General features: G+C 43.1%; 1 protein-coding gene and 1 pseudogene across 5 annotated transcripts; both read right to left on the bottom strand.

Annotated features, from left to right (window-relative positions):
* Positions 1 to 355: 355 nt before the first annotated feature.
* On the bottom strand, positions 356 to 4,049 carry LOC136484817 (cysteine-rich receptor-like protein kinase 14). Of its 5 annotated transcripts, none has more exons than XM_066481771.1 (7): positions 3,827 to 4,049; positions 2,632 to 2,775; positions 2,120 to 2,378; positions 1,810 to 2,033; positions 1,579 to 1,723; positions 1,308 to 1,476; positions 356 to 721 (listed from the first exon to the last, which is right to left on the bottom strand). In XM_066481771.1, the coding sequence occupies exons 2-4, from the start codon at positions 2,725 to 2,727 to the stop codon at positions 2,020 to 2,022; spliced, it is 369 nt and encodes a 122-aa protein (XP_066337868.1). In that variant the 5' UTR covers positions 2,728 to 2,775; positions 3,827 to 4,049; the 3' UTR covers positions 356 to 721; positions 1,308 to 1,476; positions 1,579 to 1,723; positions 1,810 to 2,019. The 5 variants fall into 5 exon arrangements, with proteins under 5 accessions (XP_066337868.1, XP_066337865.1, XP_066337866.1 ...); XM_066481768.1 differs by having other exon boundaries at positions 359 to 721; positions 2,632 to 2,759; XM_066481769.1 differs by having other exon boundaries at positions 359 to 721; positions 2,632 to 2,755.
* Positions 4,050 to 9,098: 5,049 nt separating this feature from the next.
* Positions 9,099 to 10,841, bottom strand: part of LOC136488789 (uncharacterized) — a 93,916-nt pseudogene continuing 92,173 nt past the window's right edge.

Here is a 10,841-nt window from a genome sequence, read left to right as displayed (position 1 = left end):
CAGCTCCTCGTCTGACCCACATGGATCGAGTGTCATACTGCACCGTGTTCCCCGCCTCTTTATACTATTTTATTTCTGCTTGCAAGCACTGATGAGAGCGATGAGGACCTGCTTGTCTGCCAACAGTATCGTGGCACTAAATAAACTGAGAGCGTGCTGTCTGTCTTGCGACTAAAATTCACTGGTTGCTGCGTTGTGGTTCAAAGGATCTGTGAAGTGACGTTTATATGCAAATATGATGAGGCAGGAATGTAAGAACTGTGTGTGGTTGTAACATGCATCTTTGTGATGCTTTTTTTAAAACTGTTTTGCATCAGTAGAGTTGTTTTCATACATACGGATGTTCTGGTAGAGGGGTGCTAGCTTGCTTTATCTTCATTGGCATATTGTACAAGAGCAACCGTAGATTGACATTTTTTTTTTATAGTTAGACAAGGACTGCTTGCTTTGCCTTGATTGGCATATATTATACAGAAGACCAAGCATAGACCAGCATCTTGTATTGCTAGCTGGACTATAGTTCAATGGCCGGTGGTGGTTAATATATTATAGTACAAGACTTGTTTAAGTCGAGTATTCTATTGGGTGCATATCTTATTTTACAACGGTAATTGTTGCTCTCGGTAGCTACACACGATGCATCTGTTGGCTGCTTAGAAATTTAGTTTGTCATCGGAGGAGCTGGTACTAATGGAATCCAAGGTACGCCTGCTTCACGATTCTGTAAAGAGAATTAGTAAGTTTAGACTCTAACATATAAAGTCAGTGAGATAAATGTTGGGCAAATTTTGCTAGCGGACACAAATAATTTAACTTTCGCGTTGGAGGGAGTAGTGTTGTACATAGCACGCAAAACATAGTTTTTTTTGGTTTACCTAATCAGTAGCTAATCTGTATACCAATTTGGCCAATGACAGAAATGTAACATAGAAGATGTTAGAGCAGCACACTGTTGATAGTTCGAACAGGAGCACTTGTATTAGTGCTTCATGTGCCTAATGTCAGTTTTTAAGTATGAAAATTTGAATCCATGTACTAGTAGGTTTGCTCTTCCTCCGTATCAGACAATATGTTTCACATCATCAACATCCGGTTTGGAGACAGAAAATTGCAATTTAATGCTGTGCCCTTGAATTCTAAAGGGATCCTTATTGCTGAACTACAATCCCTAACAAATTGGAAAAATATTTCTAACTGAAGGGAGTACATAATTCCAAATCAACTAAAATGATTTACTGACATAACATTCCACACTACGTCTTTATAAAGAAACATTTTGCTAGAAACAAAATAATGATTTTGGATACCTTGCCAATGGCAGTTTCTATCTTATTCAACTGATCGATGATCTCTAGAACACTGGGCCTTTTCTGGCTATCTTGTTGCATGCAGCTCAGTGCTATTTGAGTGCATGTCTCTACTTGGTGGCAATATGCTTCAAGTGAGGAACCACTCCCTATTCCTCCAGTTTCTTACCTGAAAAACTGAATTGTCAAGCTTGGCAGATACTATTCAAATGTAAATGCCACATAGTAAAAACTAATTTTGATATTCTTAAAGAGAAGTACGAGTTCTCACTAAATCAATAATTTTGTCATTGGACATGTCTTCATATTTGGAATCAGGTCCTGACACTATCATTATCATTATGACACCCAAGCTGAATATGTCAAACTTTTTTGAGATTTCACCTTTGTCGATGTACTCTGGTGGCTGGTAATCACTGCATTGTATTAATACAACTAATTTGTAATTCATCATTTTGATGGACTTGAAATTTTGTTCACAAGACATATATTTTCAACTTACGGAATTCCTAGAGGACTTCGTGTGGTCCGTTTTAGTTCGTCACCAAATATCTTGGACAAACCAAAATCTGCAATCTTTGGCTCCATATCCTTGTCTAGTAGTATGTTGTCAGGTTTTAGGTCCAAGTGGTAAATGGATTGTTCCAGTTCCTCATGAATATACTTTAGACCCTCACAAGTCCCTTTGATAACTTTGTACCGTGTATTCCAGTCAAGTCCAGTAACCTCATATGAGTAATAAACAAAGGGATTATATAAATCAAACCAAATACATATCTACAGGAGATACGGCAGATGGTGAAGCAGGATACCGGATAGATACTTCCAAAGGCTCCCATTCTGCAAATACTCGAGGCAGAGCACTCTATGTGTCTCTTCAATAATCACTTGTCTTCCATTGTACTTCATTGGTTTTCTCTCTGTTTCGTAGCAATAGCCTAAAAGCTGTGCGATGTTTTGGTGCTGAAGCATCGCGAGGCTATTAAACTCATTATGGAACTGCTTGTAGTCAATACTTATGTCATTATGAAGCACCTTCACAGCAATATCCTTTCCAGTTTTAGTCAATCCCTGTTAAACATATGATTTTACTCAAAGAAATCTGACATTTTCGTCACATAGTATTTATTATTATATTATATCTGATAAACAGAAAAATAGCATGCGTTGGATTTCTTTTACAGTTATCACAAACAAGGTGCTGCAACAAATTTCATGGTAAGCTTGTCGCATACTTTGTAGCAACATCTGTGTTGACGAGACTATTGACAAAAGATTTACTTATGAAAACCAAGCACGGCAAAAAATAAAATAAAATACTTACCTTGTAAACGACTCCAAATGATCCATGACCAAGTTCCTGTGCGAAACCATCTGTAATTTCTTTTATCTCTTGAAATGTTAGCTCCTCTGGTTCCATTGTCGTGTCCTGTTGCTGCCCTTGCTATCTGTCTTGTTGGGGATGCCCCTTCAGTGAACAAATTGGAACATATATATGCTATTAATCAGCTACGAACAGAACTACTGATACGGCGTGCTTTGCTACGGAGGTAGTAGGGAGGCGAGGCTACGGCGCGAGGTCCTGAATCACGGCGTCGAGTTGGAGGCGCCGTGATCGAACAGAGCTAGGCGGCAATAGCACGACAAGGACAGTAGGCGCCTGGGCGCCCAGGGAAGATATTAATCTCAATCCCAGGCTGATTCATTCAATCGTAATTGTGTAGTACTTATACAAGCAATCCTCAACCGACTAGACTCTGACTTACGCAAATAACAAACTGACTTAAACAAATAACAAACTAAGGATAATAGTCCTAGATTCTAGGACTTGCTAACAGACTTGGCTGACCCCTGACGTGCAGCTCGTTTGGTGATCGCGAACCAGCAGTATCGTAGCAACTCCGGACTCTAGACACGGTTCCTGCGCTCGTAACAACTACAGAAGACTAGTATGATTGGTCTCCTTTTCTTTCCTGTCGTACTAGCTGGCAGGCATGAACACTCAACCAAAGCTACAACGACTGCGGAATGAAATACGGAAGAAAAGGCAGCGGCACATTAGTAGAGCTTAAAAGCACAGCATAAAGGCGATGATGGATGACAGATTGATCCTGACCCCGGGGTAGCACCGCAGAGTCAACCCAGATGCGCAGGCACGAATGCCTCTCAGGTACCGTGGATCTCACCTGCCCCCTGTCACCGACCGACTCCTATTGATTAAGGTGCCTAACCTTCACTAATGGACTCGTTTGTCAAAAGACCAGACGAAATTTTACCAGGCAGCAACACTAGAGATGCGATGAGTCTCGAATTGCGATTGCCATAGACGAATTGTCAAAGCCAAGGCAGCAACACTAGAGGGGCCTGAACTGGAGGACAAATTGATCGAGCTCAATTAGAGGAGAGATTAAAGTAGCCAGCCGCATGCTAGAGCTTGTGAACTTGGGCGGAGGTTTGTACTGGGGAAGCACATGCTGCATGCTGATGGAGCATATAGGTGCAAGATCAAAGGATCTAACCTGACTAGGGAGCAGCACAGAAGTGGAACGCCCCAACGCGACGAACTGAACTCTAGCTGAGCTCGAGGGGATACTTGACAAAACTGCAGAGCGCAGACGGATCGACCTCAATCAGAGGCGAGATTGACGTAGTCGCTCAGAATGGCTACTGAGGCAGTAGAAACGCGCTGGTAGTGGTGGTAGCTTCAGCCACTCTCTATCAAGATGACTACAAAGAGGTGTTTCTCAATGACACGGCTCACTTATGTGCTAAAGAAACCTTAATGGGTGGCGACTTTAACATATAAGTGGCCCACCTGAAAAGACCAATTCAAATTATAATGATACATGGTCTTTCTTGTTTAATGTTATTATTGATGCCATCAGCCTAGGAGAATTGAATCTCACAGATAAACAAATTACCTGGGCAAATAACTCACCAGTTCAGACCTTTGAAAACTCGACAGAATTTTAGTCATAATAGATCGGGACTTGAAATTTAATCACACTACTATCCAGATTTTATCTAGGGATAACTCCACCATGCCCAGCTGCCGCCATCCTCCCTCTCCACTACACCCGAGTGTCGCTTGCTGCCTACCGCAGTTCCCCACCAGGTGGGCCGTGTCTGTCGATGTTGTGTTTGTTGCAATGGCTATATGCGCATGTTGTAAGCGTATGTTTCATGTTGCAAGCATATATTTCAAGTGTTTCAAGTGTTTGATCTGGATGTTGCATAACATGCATGTTGCAAGCGTATGTTTTTAAGTGTTCAGGTGATTCATGCGTACGTTGTAAGTGTTTCATCTGGATGTTGCAAAAGTAAATCTGGATGTTATATATGTTTGCAATGGCTTTTCAAGTATTATTCAGGTGGGATCACCCTCCATTTGAAATTCCTCACTTTCATAAACTTCATAATCATAAGGAATGGCTGATCTCGTGACTCTTTGAGACCTTCTAGGGGCCTCGTTAGATGACGCTTGTTCTATATGAGGCTGTTGTTGCTCTTCCTCATGTGTGACAATGGGTTCTTAGGAATCCTAAAAGATAGGTTCCTCATGTTCATTCATTGTTGCCATAGGGAAACTAACAATAGGTGCTGTTACTACAGTATCTTGCACTGTTGGTACAACAACAATAGGTAGCGTGAAGAATGACTCCTGAATCATAAGAGTGGGCACATATACCCGCTTCTCTTCAAAACTTATTTCTCGCGCTACCATGCTCCCCCTGATCATATCATCCTCTAAGAAGACAGCATGTCTTGTTTCTACAAACTTCGTTTCTCTATCAGGACAATAGAAACGATAACCTTTTGATCTTTCTAGATAGCCAAAAAATGGCAGCTGACTGTCTTGGAGTCCAGCTTCCCTATGTTTGGGTTAAATACTTTTGGCTTAGCTAGACAACCCCACACACGTAAATAGTTTACTGAGGGTTCCTTTTCTGTCCACAACTCATACGGTGTTTTGGGCACCGACTTACTTGGCCCTCGAATAAGAATATGAATGGTGGTTTTTAACGCCTCCATCCATAAATTTATCAGTAAGGTAGAGTACCTTATCATGCTTCTCACCATATCCATTAAGATACGGTTGCGTTTTTTTGCTACTCCATTCTGCTGAGGCTCGCCCGGTGTAGAATACTGGGCTACTATGCCATTTTTCTGTAAGTACCTTGCAAATGGTCCAGTAACCTGGCCATATGAGGTGTGTCGACCATAGTACTCTTCTCCATGGTCGAACCTTACTACCTTAATCTTTAAGTTGTGCTGATTCTCTACTTCAGCCTTGAATATTTTAAATTTATCCAATGCTTCTGATCTTTCTTTAATTGGATAAATATAGCCAAAACGAGAATAGTCATCTGTGAATGTTATAAATGAATCATAACCATCCACACTCTTCACAAGAAAAAGACCACAGATGTCTGTGTGGATTATTTCTAAAATTCATACGCTTCGTTTGTCATCTTTCTTTCTTTTCTTAACATACTTTCCTTTTATGCAATCTATGCATTGTTCTAAATATGAAAATTCTAAAGGCGGAAGAATGGATTTCTTAATCAATCGTTCTATTCTCCCCCTCGAAATATGGCCTAAACGACAGTGCCATAATTTCGAAGATACATCATGCACTCTCTTCCGCTTATTTGTTGCATTCATAGATAAGGAAGCATTCTTATTCTCAGTATTTACATTATTCACATTCTTAGAAAGTGATAATAAATAAAGCTTATCTTGTTAGAAGGCAAGACCAACATATTTATTATTATAAACACTCTGACATTTGTCATTATCAAAATGGCAATCATATCCATCGTCGTCTAAACGTGAAACACTTATTAAGTTTCTTCGCAAAGAGGGTACAAATAGAACATCTGAAAGCTTAAGTACAAAACCATCAACTAATTCTAGAGAAAGATCTCCAATGGCTTCAACTTGAGCTTCAACTCCATTTGTTACTTTAATTCTTCTTTCTCCTCTTTGCAGGGTCCTCGTACGGAATCCCTATAATGAATTTGCAACATGAATAGTTGCACCTAAATCAATCCACCAAGTAGATTTTATATAACTTAAATACAAGGTTTCATCTATGAATGTAATGAAATCATCACCTCTCTTCAGAAGGTTCTTCAGGAAGTCTAGTCAGTCTCTTTGGTAGTGTCCATGCTTCTTGCACCATTTGCACTGATCCTTTTCAGCTTAAGCATTATTGTTCTTCTGATGGTGCTCAGTCTGAGAGGTTTTCCCTTGAGGTTTGGCATTCTTATTGAAGTTCTTTTTCTTGTCATTCACAAGGTTAGCAGAGTCACCCTGTAAGGACTTCAACCTTTTCTCTTCTTGAACACACATTGCGATGAGCTTCTCTATGTCCCACTTATCGGGCTGCATGTTGTAGTTAACAACAAATGTTTTATATTCCTTTGGCAAGGAAGCAAAAACCAAATGAATCAGGAACTCATCCTTGAGCCCCAAATTCATTGGCTTCAGCTTCGAAGCCATGTTGCTCATCTTTAAAATGTGCTCTCTGATACTGCCACCAGTATATTTTTTATTGAATAATTTCTTGATCAATGTACTAGCATAAGCCTTTGAAGAGCTAGTGAACTAACTCTCCACCTTCTTTAGGTACTCCGTGGCGGTATCATAGTCTGGGATAGACCCCTTTATAGCATCTGAGATTGTGGATTTAGCCACCATCAAGCACTTGTGGTTTGATGTGTTCCATTTCTTGCACTCGAGATCATACTTCATGCGCACTTCTGCATGATCTCGTTGCCGAGTAGTGAAATCAGCATCAGACTCGTTTTCTTCCCTCACCAGGTCCACTGGCTCAGTAGAACACGGAGAGGTGAGCGCTAAGTCATTCTCGGACAGCGCAAGTACGAGCTCATACTTCTCTCGCCATACTCTGTAATTGTCCCTTTCTAGAGGTGGTATGTGCGAGATAAATGCCATTGGGTTAAGTCCTGAAAAACACCGTCAGAGATAGTGAGAAAATTATGACATTATAATTGCATGCTTTAATTTAACGTTGGTCAAAATTAAAACATACAATATTCTTATACACTAATTCTACATCACCGTTGGGCAGAAATAGAATTAATGCATGGAAAACTTATGAATAAACATTATAACATTGATCAGAAACATAACAATATTATAATTTACTGATTAAAATTGACTACTCTTCAAATTAAATTCTTCTTGGTTCGAATTTAATTAGAAGATTATTAATTTTAACATTGCAGCGGAAACATGAAAAAATTCATTATCTATTTTTCAGAAGCATTAAACTTTTCTCAACTATTCTCTGAAAAAATTATCCTGTTGGTTCAAATTTTAATAGAGATATTAAATTAGACAAAATTCATCGAAATCAGCTTTTGAAAATTAAATAAACTTCAAACTTTATTTACTATTCATTCTAGCCCGGCCTGCAGCAATAGTAACCGGCCCAGCAGCAACAGTGCGCGCCCTGGCTTGCAGCAGCAGCCCGCATGCGCACGCTCGCGGCACCTCCCCCGCGCCCAGGCCGCAACCAGGGCCTAGGCCGGCAAAGTTGCTCGCTGCGCTCGCCCGCCTGGGCCAATTTCGGTCCAGTCGCGCTCATCCGTTTATCCAGATCTGATGGCCAGGCATCTTCTTCTGGAGAACAAAACCCCCCGGCCGGCCGCGACGCCGAAACCCTAACTCATTTGCTTCTGCTCTTTCTCTCTCTTCGCCTCGCTGCTTTCTCTCCTCAGCGCAGTGAGCAGCAGCAACGACCGAGCGAAAGGAGAGACACAGTGGAGCATGGCGCCGTCGCCGGCCCCCTCGTCGACGTGCGCGCTGCCCAACGGGTTAGCACGCCGCCGTCGAGGGGCTTAGCCGCGGCGCCCTTGGCCAGAGCCCGCGCAAGACCTTCCCCGCTCGGCCTTCTTCTCGTGCGCCGACAAGGCGGCATCGCAGTGCACAGCGAGGTAGGCCTCTTCACCCTTTCCCCTTCTTGTTCTCCGTCTGGATCTTGCTTCGTTCTTCTCAGATTTGTCTGATTTGGGGATTAGGGTTTGGTTAGGGTTAGGGTTTCGCTCACTGTTCTTCCCCTAGTCTGATTCGCGGGTTAGGGTTCGGTTTCGCGTGCTGAGACCCCTTTCTCTTCTCTGTGCTTCACCCGATTAGGGTTAGGGTTCGGTGACCCTCTTTTCAGATCCAAAAACAAATCTATCATCTCCTTCTAGCTGCTACTCGGTTTTCTCATCCGATAGGCTAGATCTACACCTAGTTAGGTCTCTGATACCATTGTTAAACCTAAAACAGGATCACTAGTCATAGATCTAGCGTGTCTACTTGCTTTTGAAATAAACAGCGAGTCCTAGGATATCAACTAGTATATGATAAGAGATAGAGTGAGAGAGAGGGGGTGAAGGGGTGCAAACCATCGGCCACCTTAGAGGAAGATGGGCTCGCCATCGCAGTGCTTGGCGATAACCCGGTGGCGGTGCTGAGTTGAAGGGCGGTGGTGTAGTAGCGGCGCCGTCCAGGGGTCGGTGTAGAGGTCATAGGGCAGCCCGACGTCATAGCAGCCCTTCGGTGTAGATGTAGAGGCGGTGGCGGTGCTTCCCGTCGCTGGCAGCGCCCCCTCTGTGATCGGTTAGGGTTTAGGACTATAGGTGGGGTGCTAGGCGGCTCAGGCGAACCTCGTGCTCGGCGCCCCGGCCCTCCACCTCCTATTTATGACGCTATTCGACGGGGCCCACCAACCATATTAGGGTTGGACGCCCCCGATCAGGACGTAGATCCAAGGGCTCAATTGGCCGGGTGGAGATCAACTAACAGTGACGTCTGCTCCCTTAGAGGTAACAAGGATTTGAATCTCAGCATGGGGCAGTCTGCTATAACCAAATCCTCTAGGTTGGGGAACGCGTGGTCCTTCTTCGAATCATCGTCGCCACTGCTGGGATATGAGCATGACGTGTTCCACTCCTCGAGGCATTTCATTTCCTGCAGTTCAAAGCTCCGAAGTCGAGGAAATGATCTTCTTTTGAAGCCCCCGTCCCCGTACAGGTCCTGGCCAATCTTCCTGATGCTGTCCATTCGTCTGATCCGCAGCTTTTCAAGGTTTGGTAACTGACCAAGTGGTGGTAGGCTACTGCAATTGGGCATGTCCTCCAGGCCGGGTAACATCTACGAGATGAGGAAGATAGGTAGCAATGTCCATCATCCAGGATGGAAAGCCTGCGCTATTATAACCTTGCAGTCTCATTTGTCCTACATTGTATGGTGGCACTAGTTGTTTCAAAATATCCTCGTCGTCCACAAATCTCTTTGCATCTCGAGTCCATACTAGTCCCAGCCCAGCTCTATAATCCTATGCTTTTTCACCAGCTTTATTTTCTGCGCCTCTCCTGCGGACTTCACATTCTCAAGCCCGATCATCTCCAGTTTAGTGGGATTTTCATATTCAAGCTGACATAGGTTGCTGCTAGATTCACTATCACCAGCATGGAACACAAAATATGGTAACAACATTGCAACATTCCTGTACAGAGGTAGAGTGGACTTATCCAATCTGTCGCAACGAGCTACATTTAGAAACTTCATGTTGTCAATTCTAGATATGGCAGCTGGCAGCCTCTCCAGGTTGACGCAATGCGAGAGATCCAGTGTGCGTAGCTTTCTGAGGTTGCCAATGGATTCGGGTATATTATGCAGACAATCATTCCAACCTATATAAAGATACTCTAGACGGGAAAGTCTGCTGATAGCCTCAATAAAAGTCTCGGTTTCAGCCCCGCCAACTCCGTTCCAGTCGAGGACTCCACGTACATCCAAGAACCTGAGTTTAGTGAACGTGACCAAGACATGTTGTAGCCCTCTGCAGAGGTTTCCCGAGCAAGGGACTTGCAATAGATCCAAATATTGCAGTTCCGTGAGGCCGCATAGTGCTTTAGCCAGGTCTGCGTTGATCGTGCACCCTGATAAACTCAAATGCTCCAATCGGCTCAGGCTCCACAAAGATTCTGATTCACCTAACATCAGAGAGCAATTGGAGAAATCCAAATGCACCAGTTTTTCTAGACTCATGAATGAGTCTGGTAATTGCCAGATTCTTTTGCAGCCTGATAAATCGAGATGCATCAGATCTTTCATTTCTCCAAGTGACTCTGGTATTTTTTCTATGTCAGATCCATGAAGATTGAGGAAAATTAGATGTGAAAGCTTTGTGATACATTCTGGAAACTGTAGATCCTGGGTCCCAGGAGCATTAAGATATCTTAACTCTTTCAGTTCACCAATGGAATCTGGCAACTTGGGGCTGCAACACTCGCTTAAATCCAATACTCTCAGGGACCTAGCAGGTGCAAATGCAGCACCGTGTAGTTCAGTGCTGCGACAGTCAAGAAAACGCAGTGCTATTAACTCAGCTGCACTTTTCAACCACAGTGGCATGCTGCAATCTCCAAGCAACGCAAATTGGTAATGGCTGCTTCTTCCCAAATTATTTTCTCGTTTGCTCTTATCCAGAAGTCAACAAGGCGAGCAGGAGAA

Source organism: Miscanthus floridulus, chromosome 10 (assembly GCF_019320115.1).
Source record: "Miscanthus floridulus cultivar M001 chromosome 10, ASM1932011v1, whole genome shotgun sequence".
In the NCBI taxonomy this organism is placed as follows: domain Eukaryota; kingdom Viridiplantae; phylum Streptophyta; class Magnoliopsida; order Poales; family Poaceae; genus Miscanthus; species Miscanthus floridulus.
This window is presented reverse-complemented; position numbering and strand designations above follow the sequence as displayed.

Excerpts from the sequence above, each read along its gene's own strand:
- LOC136484817 (XM_066481767.1), bottom strand. The coding sequence starts at position 2,146 with ATGGGAGCCTTTGGAAGTATCTATCCG. Across the intron at positions 1,724-1,809 it reads CGAAGTCCTCTAGGAATTCC|TGATTACCAGCCACCAGAGT; the intron begins GTAAGTTGAAAA and ends AATACAATGCAG. Across the intron at positions 1,477-1,578 it reads ATGACAAAATTATTGATTTA|GTAAGAAACTGGAGGAATAG; the intron begins GTGAGAACTCGT and ends TCAGTTTTTCAG.